General features: G+C 40.1%; 1 protein-coding gene across 1 annotated transcript in view; it reads left to right on the forward strand.

Annotated features, from left to right (window-relative positions):
• The first annotated feature begins 1,738 nt into the window (after window positions 1–1,738).
• LOC311590898 (leukocyte immunoglobulin-like receptor subfamily B member 3) overlaps window positions 1,739–19,614 on the forward strand; it is a 32,953-nt gene continuing 15,077 nt past the window's right edge. The window contains exons 1-5 of the mRNA XM_084770193.1: window positions 1,739–1,963; window positions 12,080–12,115; window positions 12,318–12,602; window positions 12,746–13,048; window positions 13,966–14,066. Of these exons, the coding sequence (XP_084626319.1) occupies window positions 1,822–1,963; window positions 12,080–12,115; window positions 12,318–12,602; window positions 12,746–13,048; window positions 13,966–14,066 (867 nt within the window). The 5' untranslated portion in view covers window positions 1,739–1,821. The remainder of the gene's footprint in view (window positions 1,964–12,079; window positions 12,116–12,317; window positions 12,603–12,745; window positions 13,049–13,965; window positions 14,067–19,614) is intronic.

The raw sequence follows: 19,614 nt of genomic DNA on the forward strand, positions 1-19,614 counted from the left end.
TTCACTTACCAGGAAAGTGGGACAGAGGGAGGATATCCTATTTGGATTCCAGGTGAGAGAAGCATGGGAGAATGGAGAAATAGAAGGATTCAGAGGGTCCTAGAAAACTACAAGAACATTATGATGGACAGATCTGGGACCAGGGGTCCTGTTCAAACTATGGCACCAGCAAAGGACAATACATGCAGTAAACTTCAACTCCTACCCAGATCTAGTCAATGGAGAGGACATTCTCTACAGTTGAGTGGAGAGTAGGGTCTGACTTTCATACAAACTCTGGTGCCCCATATTTGACCATGGCCCCTGGATGGGGAGGGCTGGTGGCACTCAGAGGAAGGACAGCAGACTACCAAGAAGAGACTTGATACACTATGAGCATATACAGGGGGAAGAGGTCCTGTCCCAGTCCCAGTCATAGAGGAGGGAAGTAAGGGGAGGGAGGAAGGGAGCAATGGGAGTATAGAAGGGATGGGATAACAATTGAGATGTAATATGAATAAATTAATAAAATATATTTTAAAAATTAAATATTACCACTTGTGGAGACTGCTTAACCACTGTGTCCTTTATGTCGTCTAGGTTGTCAAGTCTAATGGGTAATGGTGATTGTTAGTATTCTAGCTAGGAATCCCTAAGCCAATTTTCTAAGTACTCTTCTAGTCCAAGAAAAATTAAAAGCATAGTGTTATGGGGCTTTTCCTTGAAATGAGATGAACAATACATCTAATTAATACTCCCCTAAAAGGTACCACTGGCTGATACAAATAAAAAAATATCATCCAATAAATGTAATGGTGGTTATTAAACCAAAGTAGGATCGAAGGCTCCTTATCTGAACTTGGAAACATTTTAAACAGCTTCATCATCAAGTATTCCTCTACCTTTTTCTCTCTTACCTCCTGCTACAACAAAGGACAATGTCAGCATGAGGCTAAGTACTGTGAAACACTGCCATCTTCCATAGCAAAATACATATATGCCCCATCCCATGATTAACATATGTGGAAAACACAGCTATTTAAACTGAAAGAAAGAACACATTCCTTTTTTTCGTGACATCCTCAGAGAATAGCATCCGCAGGATTTGTTGCTATTAGTATGTTTCTGGGAAAATTGGAACCGGTCATCAAAGTTTGGGTGGAAGAATGGAAATTTCCTCTCCTGAAGAGAATAATCGAACCAAATGTATATACATTCTTGTTCTCAGTACCTGAGCTTGTTACCTGTAGTACCAGACAGGAGTTAAAGATCTTGGAGGAGGATTTATGAATGCTTTTTGCAACATAATAGTAACAACTTCTTAAGGCAGCCAAGTAAATACATATGCAAGCACCACAGAGACAAGTGAAAAGAAGCAAAAGAATTTGAAGATGCTGATCCTTGGCTCCAGTGGGTTGCAGCATTGTAGCAAAAGTTGTGGAAGTCCACTGCAGCTTTGGGAAGAAACAGAATGTATTCTGGACTGAGACATGTCCTAATCAATATTTGACTTGAGCTTATGAAGCTTTCTTGAGGTTATATCCTCCTGTTGTAAGATAATAACTATGTCTTGTCTAAGAGAACATTGTGCTGGTTTTGACCAACATCACTTTTGCATAACTGGGACCTTGAATTGATTCTCATTGTAAATTAAAATGCTGTGACATGTTAACATTGGTTTCCGAGCTTGAAAAACACACAAAATATCTGGAGTGCTTTGATAAATAGGGAAAAACCATGCTCTTAAAAGATTCTACAGAGAACTGAGTACATCACCAAAGCTAGGGAGCTGGAGAAAAATAGAAGTTCCCTTTCTCATGAGAGTGATGATGTGGCAAACCCATGACAGGAAGGACCGACCCTCAGAATGACAACAGCATGTACAGTGGTGGTATAGTTCATTGGCATACAGCCACAGGAGCACAGATAAAAACATTTCCGAGACTCACCATGATCTCCATGCTCAGAGTGCTGCTGTGCCTTGGTGAGATATGAACAAGGGGGAGTGGACACTGTAAGGGACCGTGCCTCACAGCCAGGTTTGATGCTCTACGGACATACCAGGGGATCCACCCTGGCTATCAGAAACAAAAATCTCTGAAAGAGTTTTTCTCTTCAAAGTCTGATTGTGGAACAGAGGGCTGCAGTACTGGCAGGTAAGTGTCTTCAGTTGTTCCAGGATTTAATTTTTCACTCTGAAGAGCAGACTTGTCTTTGTTCTCCAGTGAGTCAATTCTTCACAAAGGGAATGGGAAAAGGTATTTATGAGTAATGCTATAATACTTATGAGTGTTCTGTGCTAAGAGATGGGGTCTGAAGGAGGAATGCCCTGGGACTCACAGTCTGATTTCTTTTCAGGACTCCTTCCAAAGCCCCTGGGCAGAACCAGGCCCTGTGATTGCCAAATATTCATCTGTAGTTATTTGGTGTCAGGGTTCCTGGAAGGCCCAGGAGTACCTACTGCATAAAGAGAGAAGCACAGTTCCTATGGTCAGCCAGAGTCCTCTGGAAAGAATGAATAAGGGCAAGTTCTACATTGATCACATGACAGACATCTATGCAGATATATATACATGTTCCTATAGGAGCTCTTCTGGCTTGTCAGAGCACAGTGATATTCTGGAGCTGGTGGTGACAGGTGAGGGGACATTCATGCTTCCTAGCACGGGTTTTCTCCTAAGAACGAGGTATACTCTCTAGGAGCACATGCCTTAGAGCCCAAGCATGAAGGAAATTGTGGGTACCTAAAGTTCATTTCACATACTTCCTCTTGTATCCTAGGAGCCTATGAGAAACCCAGGCTGTTGGTTTGGCCCAGCCTTGATGTAACCACAGGAGAGTCCATCACCATGTAGTGTAGCTCATCACTGGCATTTGGAAGATTCATTCTCATCCACGAAGGAAAACACAATCTGTCATGGACTCTGGACTCACAGAGACATTCCAACCAGCCATCCCAGGCTCTTTTTCTTCTGGACTCTGTGACTCGCAAACACAATGGAACAATCAGATGCTACGGCTATTTTAGGAACCATAAACAAGTGTGGTCAGAATCAAGTGATCCACTTGACCTCCTGGTCTCAGGTAAAGACTCCTGGCTTATCCTTGCTTAATGTACAGGGTCCATCAAATCCCTTAATAATAACTCCCTAGCTTAAAAAGCAGTAGGGACACTTGGAACATGCATTTATAGAAAATAATTATTAGCCAAAACATGAGGAGCTCAGAGGAATGCTCCCTTCTTTTAAGGTCTGTATATAGTCTACTCTAATTATTTCATGCTGTTGAGAAGTTAAGACTCCTAATTAGAACATGGAAAAAAGCATGGCCATGTAAGAATGAGGTGAGAAGGAAAATTCTACACTAAGAGATGATACAGCATATATAGTTCTGTCAAGGAGGAAAGGGACTATATACAAAACCATTTATTTTGAGAATGTTTTAATGTCACCTGATTTTTTTGTACAGAACCATTAGCCTCTAAGCTCCAAGTTCACACAGGAAATCTCACATGGATGGTGATGGCTGCCTTGGTTCTAGTGACTCTAGTGATTCTACTGTTGGAGGCTTGGTATAGCCAGAAAGTGGAAGAAGATCCAATCAGGAGATAACCAAGAATCATCACTAGTCTTCACAACTTATGAGACCATGGGACATAATTCTGAAAGTCCCCTACAATTAGAAACTGGGTATACATTAAAGTTGTCTACTCTTGATTCTCCTACATCGGCCTCCTCCAGCGAATCCCACCGACATGCCACCTCACATATCTACCTCTAGACATGGCTATTCCACTCCTTGGCACTTACCCAAAAGATGCTTCACCATATCACACCCAATAATGTTCATTCCAATTTTACTTTTAATAGCCTGAAACTGAAAACACACTAGATGCTCATCGGCTGAAGAATGGGGAAAAAGAGTGTGGTGCTTTTTCACAATGGAGTATATTACCCAGCTATTATAATCAATAACAGCATGATACTTGCAGGCAAATGGCTGGAAGTAGAAAAGACTATGCTGAGTGTGGCAACTCAGACCTCAGACCTAGAAAGACAAACAGGGTATGTACTCATTTATACACGAATATTAGTCAGATAAAATCAGAATAACCATGCTACAAACCACAGACCCAAAGACGCTAAGTAACAAGGTGAGCCCAATAAAGGATGCTTGAGTCTCGCAGAAAAGGGGAGAAAATAACTATCAATCAAAACAGGAGCTCAGAGGAATGGATCTATTCTTTCCAGAACTTCACATAGTCAACTCAAATAATTTGATATCCTGGAGCACTCACACCCTTAGAACATGAGAAAATATGGCTATGCAGGAAGGCATTAAACATAGGGGGAGCTGGGGGAAGGGGTTGGGTGGGGGAGTGGGTGGGGCTAAGAATGGGAGGCAGGTTGTTAGTTTCCTTAGGTTAGTGTTTTCCTTCCAGAATCTTCTTTGTGCATGGGTACTGGTTAAACTTTGTTTTGCCATGGAATGTCTTGTTTTCTCCATCTATGCTGATTGAAAGTTGTGTAGGTAGAGTAGTCTGTGTTGGCATCTGTGGTCTTAGTGTCTTCATGACATTTGTCCAGGCCCTTCTGGATTTCAGAGTGTCTGTTTAGAAGTCAAGTGTAATTCTAATAAATTTGCCTTTATATGGGACTTAGCCTTTTTCTCTTGCAGTTTTTAACATTCTTTGTTGTTGTTGTTCTGTCCATTTAGTGTTTTGAATATTATGAAGTTGGAGGATTTTCTTTTCTGATTCAATCTACTTGGAGTTCTGTAGGCTTCTTGTATGTTTATGGTCATATCTTTCTTTAGGTTGGGTAAGTTCTCTTCTTTGATTTTGTTGAAAATATTTTCTGGGCTATTGAGCTTGGAGTTTTCTCCTTTTTCTTATTTCTTTTTTATTAATTTATTCATATTACATCTCAATGGTAACCCATCCCTTGTTTTCCCCTAACTCCTCTCCCCTATGACTGTGACTGAGGGGGACCTCCTCACTCTGTATATGCTCATTTCTATTCACATTATTCTTAGGTTTGGTTTTTATAGTGCTCTGGATTTCTTTAATGGTTTGTGTCAAGAACTTTTTAGTTTTAACATTTCCTTTTGCTGATGTTTCAAAAACTTCAACCATATCTTCTATGCTTCATATTCTCTCCTCTATCTCTTGTATTCTGTTGTGATTGCTTGTGTCTGCAGTGCCTGTTCTCTTCCTTAGATTTCTCCAATCCAAGGTTTCTTCAGATTGTGTTTTCTTTTTTGCTTCTAATTCCCTTTTTAGGTCTTGAATAATTTTATTCATTTATTACATTTCTTTCTCATATTTGATTGTATTGTCCTTTGATTCTTTATATGATTTATTCAACTCCATTATCCATTTGAGTGGATTTTCCTGTATTTCTTTGAGAGATATATTTCTCTCCTTCAAAGGTTCTATGGTTTTCATGACCTTAGATTTAAAACCTTTTGCTTCATGGGTGTTAGTATTTGTCCGGTTGTTTAAGTAGAACCACTTTTTCCCTCAGTGGTGTCCTATGGTTCTGAGTTTTGTTGTTTGTGTTCTTGTGCTGTCCTCTAGCCATTTGCTTGTCTCTGGGATTAGCAGGACTGGAGATTTCTCCAATAAGGTTGCTGTCTGTGTTTGTTTCATGTGGGGCAGGCAGGTCAAGAGCAGGCAAAGATAGCTCCAGGCCAAAGGCTATTTGCTAGGGATCCCCAGAAGCCCCCTCAGGATGATGAACAATGGGTGTTGGTGCCTGCACCCAGCTCAGCACTGCTGGCTTCCCCCTATGTTTCCCAATTGGGTTAGGCAGCAGAGGAGTAGGCTGACATAGGTACAAGCCAAAATCTGCTCAGATGTACCTTAGGCTTACAGCCTGGTCATTCTGAGACACAAGTGTGCTAACCGGCAAAAGTGAGGTAAGAACCCACCTAAATGTACATAACAGCTACCCCAAAAAGCCATATGGGACAACCAAGCAGCTCTGGCCTCAGATCTCTCTTACAGGCCTGTTCCACTTGCAGCACAGAAAATAAACCAGAAGAAGTGAGCCAAGGGCCAGCTACCATGCTTCTTTATCATTTTTTTCCTTCAAAAGAAAGCATATCAGTGTACACTGTATTTTTTTGTTGACCCTCAATATATTGAAGTCTTATTCACTGCAAAAACAGAAAATAAAATTATTCATTCTAAGAAAATGAAGGCTCTTTTTTGTTTGACATGCAGGAAAACACTTGGTTCTATTGTGATTACTCAATGCTTTTATTAGTAATGAATCTATTATATACACAGAGGTGATATAATAGAATGGGTTACTTTTGTCCGGCAAATCGATGAATTTGCTTATGAGTAGAAGTTCTAAGAACCTAGAGGTTCCTCAGTACACAATGCAGGATACCTCAGACGGTGTTTGAAATAATCACAAATAATTAGTCTTTAACACCAAGGAAGTAGAGGCCTTGCTGTGGCGAATAAGACTTAGCAGGTAAAGAGAGAGAGCAATCTTCCTTGTTCAGTGTCATTTATGTAAGGCATCAGGAGAAGGTCTAGCCCAGATTGGAAGTGAAAATTTTCACTTCATTAAAAAATCTTAATTAAAGGCCTGTTTTTCCTTCACAAAGTTTCAGAGTAGAAGTAGGTCATTTTTGTTACAATATTTGATTAGGTAAAGACCCTTGAATATTCCTCCATTGTTTGTGGGAATGAAAACTTGTACCACCATCTTGGGCTTCAATCTGGTGCTTTCTTAGATAATTGGGAGTAGCTCTACCTCACGATCCAGCAGCACCACTTCTGTTCATATACCCAAAAGAGGCCCTCCATACGATAAGGAAACATGCTTTTCTATGTTCATAACAGTTTTATTTGTTATAGTCAGAAGGTGGACAAACCAGATGTTTCCGAAATGAAGAACGGATAAAGAAAATATGATACATTTACACAATGAACATTACTACTCAGCTGCTTTTTAAAAAAGGAAATAATGAAACTTGCAGGGAAATGGATGAAACTAGAAAATATCATCACAAGTGAGGTAACCCAGACTCTGAAAGACACACATAGTGTGCACTAAAGTATAAGCAGATATTGGCCACATAGCACAGCATAATCATATGACAATTCACTGAACCAAACCAGCTAAACATCAAGGTGGGGGGCTAGGAATGATGCTTGAATCTCATTCAAAAAGGGAAATAGAATAGACAGCTTAAGTGGGTGAAAAGAGGAAACAGGATAGGAGAGGAAGTGGGGAAGGAAATGAGGGTGGAGATAAGATGTGGGGACAGTGTGGAGGGAGGCCAGAGGGCTTGCAGAGATAAGAGAAACAATTGGGGGTGGTATTGTTCAGACAAGTGGGAGACCTGTGACAGAGGAGGCTCCTGGGAATATATGCTGTTGACGCTAGCTGAGACTGCTTGTATCATGGATCATAGAGACTGAAGAAGCCAACTTCTAGTTAGACAGAATTTCTAGTGGAAGGAGGGGAACACCAAGCCACTCAAAAAACCTAGACCCCAAAACATACTCGGCCTACAAGATGTGCAGGTATAAAGATAGAGCAAAGATTAAAACCATGTCCAGCCAATTCCTGGCCCAACAGAAGACCCTCTGCATGAGAGAAAGCCAACTCATTACCTTTTTGAAACTTTTATATGCTCACAATTAGAACTGAGAATAGCAGTCTTCTGAGAGTCTCCACCTAGCAACAGACCTAAACATATTGCATTAGTCATTAAGCAGAGCTTGGGAAGCCTTGTGGAAGAGTTAGGGGAAGGATAAGTGGACCCAGAGAGGACAAAAAGTCCAGTAGAGGAGCAAAAGAGTAAAAACCAGGATCCACAGGGTCTTTTGGAGCTTGAAGCACTAACTAAAGACCATGCATGGGCTGTCCCTAGGCCCTTTACATGACTCTGCCTCTATAGAGCCAGGCCTGCTGGGTGTCGTCCTGGTATAGAGGCAGGCTGGTACTTTTAGGTTTTGCATGTGCTCCTGCACCATTTAGGTTCGGATAGACGACAGCGCCAGCTTGTTTGAGGCGACTAGGAGGGTGGTTCTTCAGACTTCAGTCCTGGGAGTGGTGTCCCCAGAGCCCTCAGCCTCCTGACCTTCCTTCATAGTCACACTAAACCCTCTCACGTAGTCAGTATTCCCTGCCCACAAACCTGCTCCTGCTTCCTGGTCTTTATGCCTTCTTTGATGAGCTTCCTGGACCCTGACATCCCTCTTCCAAGGGTGCCATTGTGGAGTAATGGACCAGGGAAGAGGGAAGTTTGAAAGTAGGTGTTCAAAAGGCAGGAAGGTACGATGGGTTCCTGGTTTGGCATCGATGACGATCTCACTTTCCCCAGAGCTGCTATAAATAAGATGCTCAAATAGACGCTCCCTAATATCTGGGTGGCCAAAGATGCCCGAGAGCTGATAGTGATCTGACCCATTGATTTTATTCACCTTATATCTTCTGAAGCCAATGAGATTTGCAACAAATCTAAAATGAAGACAATTTCAGCAGAGCATGTCATGCAAGCACTAGAAAGTTTGGTCTTTGCCTCTTACATCAGTGAAGGAAAAGAAGCTTTACAAGAATGCTAGAAGGCAGCTCTAAAATGAAGAAAGGCCTGTTCTTGTTTGCAAAACCTTGGCATCCTGAGGAAGAGTTATTGAGACAGAAACTGGAATTATATATGCAGGCAGCAATTATATGTGCATATATAAATATATATACTTTTTTAGAGAAAATCTCAAGACAGTCAATAGTTAAAAAGGAAGAGTATTCATTAGTAGTTGTATAAATTTGGTGAGTTATGCTTTTGATTTTGTTGTTTTGTGATAGTATAATTTATCCTGAACTACACCATGCCATTTCAGAGGCTAGATAATCTTGAAGATTCTCCTGATTCTTACTAGTTCACTCCAGTTCGGTGATTGTTCACAGTGTTATTTTGTCAATCCATTCACATTTCTATCATCTGAATACATAGGTGGGAAACTTGAAGCAGTTGGTTTAACTGAGGCTCATGGGTATCCAAACCTTTGCTAGGGGAAATAGTGAAAGCTAATGAACATGTTTGCTATGAAAGAGGGATCTAAAAATTATTTAACATGTACCTTAATTTTTGGTTTTAGCATAGCATTTACATTTTCTTGACTAGGTGGCCTGAAGGGTCCAATGCTAACTGTTTATATGATATTTTTCATATCATATAATTCATCATTCATCATAATTGAGTGACACTTGTACAAGCTTTGCATTTGCTTAAAAAGTGTCATAACTAACCAGCTCCATATGAAGTGTTAACTTGCTTGTTAAAAGGGAGTAGCTTTAATTTGGTTTCAGTGAATAAAGGATGGTTAGTGTTTATGATCCAGTTACATTTGGTCCAAAATACATAGGTATCCAATGTATTTGCCTAAATGACATATTACTTGTCTTTTGGAAACAGAAAAAATGCTACCTAAGATAATGGGAAGTCATTAAGTTCCTAAGTCAACTGAGATATCATTTAGATTCTGTATTCATCAAGCCTTAGAAGAGATTCTAGCTGCCAGGATTTCAATTTTATTTGACAAGCTAAGGAAAGTTTATAAGTATGAGATTTCTTGGTAATCATACTTTTCAGTTTTAGAAAGGAAGTAATGTTATGCATTTATCAAATATACTCCAACATATAACAGAAAGGGTATTCATTTTGCTGATTATTTTGTGTTGAAGTTATTTCAAGGTAATTCATGAATATTCTCATGAAGAGTTTGGAAATATAGAAGGAATTGTTTTTTAAAAAGGTTATGTACCAAAGGTAGGTAGTTTAGGCTACAGAGATGTTAGTCATTTTTAGGTTTTCTAATTTGTACTCTAACATTCTTTTACTTTGTTTTAAGTGTACGATTCTCACATAAACAACAGTTTAGATAATTTCCACACCTTTTTCTTTCCAATGCAGACTTCAGGTTAATTAGTATTTCATTGCATCTGATTAACCTGAAGTCTGCATTGGAAAGAAAGAGTCTTCGCTTACCAGGAAAGTGGGACAGAGGGGAGGACATCCAATTAGGACTCCAGGTGAGAGAAGCCTGGGAGAATGGGGAAATAGAAGGATCCAGAAGGTCCTAGAAACCTACAAGAAGAACATTATGATGGGCAGATTTGGGCCAGGGGGTTCTGTTCAAACTATGGCACCAGCCAAGGACAATACATGCAGTAAACTTCAAACCCCTACCCAGATCTAGCCAATGAACAGGACATTCTCCACAGTTGAGTGGAGAGTGGGGTCTGACTTTCACACTAACTCTGGTGCCCCATATTTGACCACGTCCCCTGGCTGGGGAAGCCTGGTGTCACTTGAGGAAGGATAGCAGACTACCAAGAAGAGACTTGATACACTATGACCATATATAGGGGGAGGAGGTCCCCCTCAGTCACAGTCATAGGGGATGGGAGTAAGGTGAGGGAGGGAGGAATGGAAGGATGCAAGGGATGAGATAACAATTTAGATGTAATATGAATAAATTAATAAAATATATTTTAAAAATTAAATATTATCACTTGTGGAGACTGCCTAACCACTGTGTCCTTATGGCTTCTAGGTTGTCAAGTCTAATGGGTAATGGTGATTGTTAGCACCACTCAAGCTAGGAATTGCTAAGCCAATTTTCTAAGTACTCTTCTAGTCCAAGAAAAATTAAAAGCATAGTGTTATGGGGCTTTTCCTTGAAATGAGATGAACAATACATCTAATTAATACTCCCCTAAAAGGTACCACTGGCTGATACAAATAAAAAATATCATCCAATAAATGTAATGGTGGTTATTAAACCAAAGTAGGATAGAAAGCTGCTTATCCAAGATTGGAAAAATTTTAAACAGCTATACCATCAAGTATTCTTTACCTCCTTCTCACTTACCTTCTGCTTCAGCAAAGAACAATGTCAGCATGAGGCCAAGTACTGTGAAACACTCCCATCTTCCATAACAAAATACATCTATGCCCGATTCCATGATTAACATATGTGGAAAACACAGCTATTTAAACTGAAAGAAAGAATATCTTCTTTTTTTCATGCCATTCTCAAAGAACAGCATACCCATGACTTGTTGCTATTAGTATGTTTCTGGGAAATTGAAACCAGTCATTAAAGTTTGGGTGGAAGAATGGAAATTTCCTCTCCTGAGCAGAATAATCAAACCAAATGTGTATACATTCTCTTTCTCAGTACCTGAGCTTGTTATCTGTAGTGCCAGATAGGAGTTAAAGATCTTGAAGGAGGATTTATGAATGCTTTTTACAACATAATAGTAACAACTTCTTAATGCAACCAAGTAAGCACATAATGCAAGCAGCATAAAGACAAGTGAAAAGAAGCAACAGAATTAGAAGATGCTGATCCTTGGCTCCAGTGGGTTGCAGCATTGTAGCAAAAGTTGTGGAAGTCCACTGCAGCTTTGGGAAGATAGAGAATGTATTCTGGACTGAGACATGTCCTAATCAATATTTGACTTGAGCCGATGAAGCTTTCTTGAGGTTGTATCCTCCTGTTGTAAGATAATAACTATGTCTTGTCTAAGAGAAAATTGTGCTGGTTTTGACCAACATCACTTTTGCATAACTGGGACCTTGAATTGATTCTCTTTGTAGAATAAAATGCTGTGACATGTTAACATTGGTTTCCGAGCTTGAAAAACACACAAAATATCTGGAGTGCTTTGATAAATAGGGAAAAACCATGTTCTTAAAAGACTTTACAGAGAACTGAGTACATCACCAAAGCTAGGGAGCTGGAAAAAATAGAAGTTCACTTTCTCATGAGAGTGATGATGTGGCAAACCCATGACAGGAAGGACTTACCTCAGAATGACAACAGCATGTACACTGGTGGTACAGTTCATGGGCAGACAGCCACAGGAGCACCGAAAAGAACATTTCCGAGGCTCACCATGATCTCCATGCTCAGAGTGCTGCTGTGCCTTGGTGAGATATGAACAAGGGAGAGTCGACAATGTAAGGGACCCTACCTCACAGCCAGCTTTGATGCTCTACACACATACCAGGGGATTCACCGTGGCTATCAGAATCAAAAATCTCTGAAAGGGTTTTTCTCTTCCAGGTCTGATTGTGGAACAGAGGGCTGTAGTACTGGCAGGTGAGTGTCTCCACCCATTCCATGATTTAATTTTTCACTCTGAAGAGCAGACTTGTCTTTGTTCTCCAGTGAATCAATTTTTCACAAAGGGGATGGGAAAACGTATTTATGAGTAATGCTATAATACTTATGAGTGTTCTGTGCTAAGAGATGAGGTCTGAAGGAGGAATGTCCTGGGACTCACAGTCTGATTTCTTTTCAGGACTCCTTCCAAAGCCCCTCATCTGGGCAGAACCAGGCTCTGTGATTGCCCAATTTTCAACTGTAGTTATTTGGTGTCAGGGTTCCTGGGAGGCGCAGGAGTACCTACTGCATAAAGAGAGAAGCATAGATCCTTGGGACAAACAGAGTCCTCTGGAAAGAATGAACAAGGCCAAGTTCTACATTGATCTCGTGACAGTCAACTATGCAGATATATATAAGTGTTCCTATAGGAGCTCTTCTGGCTTGTCAGAGCAGAGTGATAGTCTGGAGCTGGTGATAAAAGGTGAGGGGGCATTCATGGTTCCCAGAATGGGTTTTCTCCTAAGAACGAGGTCAATTCTCTAGGAGCACATCCCTTACAGCCCAAGCATGAAGGAAATTGTGGTTACCTAAAGTTCATTTCACACACTTCCTCTTGTATCCTAGGAGCCTATGAGAAACCCAGGCTGTTGGTTTGGCCCAGCCTTGATGTAACCTCAGGAGAGTCCATAACCATGCAGTGTAGCTCATCACTGGCATTTGGAAGATTCATTCTCATCCACGAAGGAAAACACAATCTGTCATGGACTCTGGACTCACAGAGACATTCCAACCAGCCATTCCAGGCTCTTTTTCTTCTGGACTCTGTGACTCCCAAACACAATGGAACATTCAGATGCTATGGCTATTTTAGGAACCAGCCACAGGTGTGGTCAAACTCTAGTGATCCACTTGACCTCCTGGTCTCAGGTAAAGACTCTTGACTTATTCTTTTTAGTGTATAGGTTCATTCGTCTCCCTTAAAAATAACTCCCTAGCTTAAAAAGCAGTAGGGACACTTGGAACATGCATTTATAGAAAATAATTATTAGCCAAAACATGAGGAGCTCAGAGGAATGCTCCCTTCTTTTAAAGTCTGTATATAGTCTACTCTAATTATTTCATGCTGTTGAGAAGTTAAGACTCCTAATTAGAACATGGAAAAAAGCATGGCCATGTAAGAATGAGGTGAGAAGGAAAATTCTACATTAAGAGATGACACAACAAATATAGTTCTGTCAAGAAGGAAAGGGATTATATACATAACCATTTATTTTGAGAATGTTTTAATGTCACCTGATTTTTTTTGTACACAACCATCAGCCTCTCAGCTCCAAGTTCACACAGGAAATCTCACACGGATGGTGATGGCTGCCTTGGTTCTAGTGACTCTAGTGATTCTACTGTTGGAGGCTTGGTATAGCCAGAAAGTGGAAGAAGATCCAATCAGGAGATAACCAAGAATCATCACTAGTCTTCACAACTTATGAGACCACGGGACATAATTCTGAAAGTCTCCTACAATTAGAAACTGGGTATACATTAAAGTTGTCTAGTCTTGATTCTCCTACTTCAGCCTCCTCCAGCGAATCCCACCGACATGCCACCTCACAGATTTACCTCTAGACATGGCTATTCCACTCCTTGGCACTTACCCAAAAGATGCTTCACCATATTACACAGACGTGTGCTCAATAATGTTCATTCCAACTTTACTTTTAATAGCCTGTAACTGAAAACACACTAGATGCTCATCAGCTGAAGACTGGGAAAAAAGAATGTGGTGCTTTTTCACGATGGAGTATATTACCCAGCTATTATAATCAATAACAGCATGATACTTGCAGGCAAATGGCTGGAAGTAGAAAAGACTATGCTGAGTGTGGCAACTCAGACCTCAGACCTAGAAAGACAAACAGGGTATGTACTCATTTATACACGAATATTAGTCAGATAAAATCAGAATAACCATGCTACAAACCACAGACACAAAGATGCTAAGTAACAAGGTGGGCCCAATAAAGGATGCTTGAGTCTCGCAGAAAAGGGGAGAAAATAACTATCAACCAAAACAGGAGCTCAGAGGAATGAATCTATTCTTTCAAGAACTTCAAATAGTCAACTCAAATAATTTGATATCTTGGAAAGCTCACACCATTAGAACATGAGAAAATATGGCTAAGCAGGAAGGCATTAAACATAGGGGGAGCTGGGGGAAGGGGTTGGGTGGGGGAGTGGGTGGGGCTAAGAATGGGAGGCAGGTTGTTAGTTTCCTTAGGTTAGTGTTTTCCTTCCAGAATCTTCTTTGTGCATGGGTACTGGTTAAACTTTGTTTTGTCATGGAATGACTTGTTTTCTCCATCTATGCTGATTGAAAGTTGTGTAGGTAGAGTAGTCTGTGTTGGCATCTGTGGTCTCTTAGTGTCTTGATGACATTTGTCCTGGCCCTTCTGTATTTCAGAGTGTCTGTTAGAAGTCAAGTGTAATTCTAATAAATTTGCCTTTATATGGGACTTAGCCTTTTTCTCTTGCAGTTTTTAACATTCTTTGTTGTTGTTGTTGTTGTTGTTGTTGTTGCTGTTGTTGTTGTTGTTCTGTACATTTAGTGTTTTGAATATTATGAAGTTGGAGGATTTTCTTTTTTTAAAATTTTTTCCTTTATTAATTTATTCTTGTTACATTTCAATGGTTATCCCATCCCTTGTATGCTCCCATTCTTCCCTCCCTCCTCTTTTCCCCTTATTCCCCTCCCCTGTGACTGTTCCTGAGGAGGGATTACCTCCCCCTGTATATGTTCATAGGGTATCAAGTCTCTTCTTGGTAACCTGCTGTCCTTCCTCTGAGTGCCACCAGGTCTCCCCCTCCAGGGGACATGGTCAAAGGTGAGGCACCAGAGTATGTGAGAAAGTAATGTCCCACTCTCCACTCTACTGTGGAGAATGTTCTGTCCATTGTCTAGATCTGGGTAGGGGTTTAAGGTTTACCGCCTGTATTGTCCTTGGCTGGTGCCTTAGTTTGAGCGGGACCTCTGGGCCCAAATCTGCCTATCATAATGTTCTACTTGTAGGCCTCTAGGACCCTCTGGATCCTTCTACTTTGCCAACTCCCATGATTCTCTCATCTAGAGTCCCACTAGAATGTCCTCCCCTGTGTCTCAGTTTCCTGGTAAGTGAAGGCTTTCGTGGAACATGCTCCTTGGGCTAGTATGCAGATATAAGTGAGTATATACCATTTGACTCTTTCTGCTTCTGGGTTAACCCACTAATTATGATCATTTCTAGCTCAATCCATTTATCCACAAATTTCAGGAATTCCTTGTTTTTAATAGCTGAATAGTGTTCCATAGTGTATATGTACCACAGTTTCTTTATCCATTCTTCTACTGATGGACACTTAGGCTGTTTCCATGATCTGGCTATTATGAATAAGGCTGCTATGAACATAGTTGAGCAAATTTTCTTGTGTGCTGGAGCATCTTCTGGGTATATCCCAAGGAGTGGAATAGCTGGGTCTTGAGGAAGCCCTATTCCCATTTTTCTGAGATAGCACCAGATAGATTTCCAAAGTGGTTGTACTAGTATGTATTCCCACCAGCAATGAAGCAGTGTTCCTCTCTCCCCACATCCTCGCCTGCATGTGGTGTCACTTGAATTTTTGATCTTAGCCATTCTGATGGGTGTAAGATGGGAATATGCCTTTCTATGTTCCTAAAAGCTTTATTTGTCATAGTCAGAAGCTGGACAAACCAGATGTTTCTGAAATGAAGAAAGGATAAAGAAAATATGATACATTTACACAATGAATGTTACTACTCTGCTGCTTTTTAAAAAAGGAAATAATGAAACTTGTAGGCAAATGGATGAAACTAGAAAATATCATCACAAGTGAGGTAACCCAGACTCTGAAAGACACACATAGTGTGCACTAATGTATAAGCAGATATTGGCCACATAGCACAGGATAAATCATATGACAATTCACTGACCCAAACCAGCTAAAAATCAAGGTGGGGGGCTAGGAATGATGCTTGAATCTCATTCAAAAAGGGAAATAGAATAGACAGCTTAAGTGGGTGAAAAGAGGAAACAGGATAGGAGAGGAAGTGGGGAAGGAAATGAGGGTGGAGATAAGATGTGGGGACAGTGTGGAGGGAGGCCAGAGGGCTTGCAGAGATAAGAGAAACAATTGGGGGTGGTATTGTTCAGACAAGTGGGAGACCTGTGACAGAGGAGGCTCCTGGGAATATATGCTGTTGACGCTAGCTAAGACTGCTTGTATCATGGATCAAGGAGACTGAAGAAGCCAACTTCTAGTTAGACAGAATTTCTAGTGGAAGGAGGGGAACACCAAGCCACTCAAAAAACCTAGACCACAAAACATACTCGGCCTACAAGATGTGCAGGTATAAAGATAGAACAAAGATTAAAACCATGTCCAGCCAATTCCTGGCCCAACAAGAGACCCTCTGTACGAGAGAAAGCCAACTCATTACCTTTTTGAAACTTTTATATGCTCACAATTGGAACTGAGCATAGCAGTCTTCTGAAAGCCTCCACCTAGCAACAGACCTAAACATATTGCATTAGTCATTAAGCAGAGCTTGGGAAGCCTTGTGGAAGAGTTAGGGGAAGAATAGACGGACTTGGAGAGGACAAGAACTCCAGGAGAGGAGCAAGAGTCAACCAACCAGGATCCACAGGGGCTTTTGGAGATTGAATCACTAACTAAAGATCATGCATGGGCTGTACCTAGGTCCCTTACACATATGTAGACAATGGGAATCATAGTCTCTCTGTGGGCCACTAGTAATGGAACCAGGAGCAGTCTGTGAAATTGACTTTGATGTCTGTATTACTATCAGTTCCCCACAACTGGGGCCTCCTTCCCTAGCTTCAATGGAAGACAATGTGTTCCATTTTTATGTGACTTGGTGATTTTGAGTGGGTTATTGGGGGGCTCTCTTTCCTGAGGATGGGGAAGGGAGGGTAGAGGAAGTAAGACAGTGGGGTAGGAGGGGGAACAGAGGAGTAGGGGGAAACATTAGGGATGTAAGATGAACAAAAATAAGATAAAATGAAAAGTAAATTTAAAAGTTCCTTACAAATGTGCCAATTATTTGCATTTTAGTTAATTTCTGATACAATAAAGTTGACAGTTAAGAATAGCTATCAGCATCATATCTCCTGATAACTGACCTGTGCATCCAGTCGTTTGTGTTGTCTTGAAAATCAAACACTCCCCTAGTACTACTACTAGATGAAGAAATGTCTGTTCTATCTCTTCTGTATTCCCAGATTCATTTTTCTCTTAAGAATCCTAATCCTATCTCAAGATAAAGCTCAGTGGTCTTGCAGTTCCAGGTGTTAGCCAAGGGAAGCAGACTGATAAGACAGTTAAACGATGGGAATGAAGGAGAAAACAGAATGTCATGGTCAATCTAGAACAGAAAGAAAACCTACCCATAGTTAGACTTAATTTTTTCTAACTCCTAGAAGAAATAAAACGAGAAACTCACCAAAGATGTGAATTATCTCTCTTAGGGAATTGACTTGGGAACTATTCCATGGACAAGTATCCATGGCTACAAGTGATGGTAAAAACAGTAACAAAATAGGGTATATTACTGGAGCAGTGCTTCTGTATACTCCAATTCACCCATATTAACCATTCTTCTTCCACTTGTCAAATGCCATGTTCATTTGGTGTTGGTTGTTGAACTTCACAGACTACTCCAATAGGTCTTCTTGATCTTGTGGTAAATTCTCAGAACGTCTTGTAAGGACCTCCAAACTTGTCTTCAGCAAACTGCTTTAAATGTTTCAGGTTGTATAAGTCATCGTGGTTGGATGTTTTGAAATGTATTAAATTCCTGATTGATTACCTTGTCATATTAAAACTTCTATTCCCATATAAGTTACTTGGGCTTGCTTCTGAATCTATGCTTTGAGTCTTTTGTTAATTAGTTGCAATGACAAACCCTATAAGGGTACCAAGAGAACACTGAAAGCTTTCTCAGCTGCCTAATATATGTCAAAAAAGACACTAAGGAAGAATGCAGAGTGTGCAATCACCATACCAGTGGTAACAATGAGCACACCCCTTCTCTTCTTAAAGTTCGTGGAATTTACAGAAATGGTATAGATCACATCACAACTTAATTGATTTTCCCATTACAGAAGCTATCTCTTTCCCCTAAATTCAATTGGCTTTGTACAGTTCATTATAGAAAGAGGCACAGACAGGATAAACTCCAGTTGCTGCTCTCTAACCAAATCTGTACCTGTAATGTAAGCATTCTGTAAATCTCATTATGAGACACCAATATCACCACCGTTCATGTATGATTTTACCAGATGCAAATATTAAAAATGTTATTAGTGACGGTCTACAAAATCATCAAGAAAGAAATGAAATGAAATTGCACTTCTCTTTGGGAGTAAGCAAATGGGTGTTAAAGTATATATGAAAATAATAATATGCATATAGTTATGAAATCACTAGAGACATAGAGGACTAAATATAAATATAGCAAAGGGACACAATTATATATGTCGATATATATTGCCATGAACAAAAAAGTCATCATATGCCAATAACAATTTTATGAAAATATACACCTTCTTTTGTTAGTATATTTTCTTTTAATCATACATCTTATTACAAATGTATGATTTGGAGGTCATTGTCTGCCTTCTGTGAGCAGAAAAATGAGGCAGTCGTCCAGAAAATGTGAAATAAACCTTGAAATAAATTATCACTTCTACTTTGTTTTCAGAAAATTTCTTTTTGTATTTTCTGATATTGCATGAATCATGTTCTCCCTTCTCTGTTGATGAGTAGAACGGAAAATGGAGCTGAAGTTAAAACACTTCTGTGAAGAATCAGGATGTCAAAATGATTGTGTAGAGATTAGAGAGTTGAGTGATGAGGCTGAAAATAACCTCAGTCTTATAGGGCCCTGACTGATATTCCAGAAGATCCCAGTTTAGTTATGGGTACACCACTGCCTTTAACTTCAGCTCAACGAGATCTGACACTTCTGACTTTCTGAATTCTCACAGCAGATACAACCATGGAACAAACACACACAAACACACACACACACACACACACACACACACTCAGACTCAGACAAATTCACAACATATATCAGAGAGAGAGGGAAAGGAGTGTGAAAAGTAAATCTTTTAAAAAATAAAGATGTGTAAAACCAGTATATGTATTCTAAAGGACATAAAATGGCTTAGGGAATGAATATGGTAAGGAATTTATGATAACCTACTTCTCAGTTAGTTCAGCTAAACAAGGCAACTACATGTAGACATAAAAAAGGTCATCTTGACAGATTATTGTTCTAAGAACATTTGTCTACCAGACTTTGGATTTATACCAGAACAAACAGAAATCCTAAAAATAAAGGAGAAATAAAGTTGGAAGGGAGATTGGCAAGAAAAGTTTCAAGACCTGTTTGAAATAATAGAGTTATGGTGGAGAAG

The sequence above is a fragment of the Acomys minous genome (assembly GCF_964271855.1).
Source record: "Acomys minous genome assembly, chromosome: 20".
NCBI classification, from domain to species: domain Eukaryota; kingdom Metazoa; phylum Chordata; class Mammalia; order Rodentia; family Muridae; genus Acomys; species Acomys minous.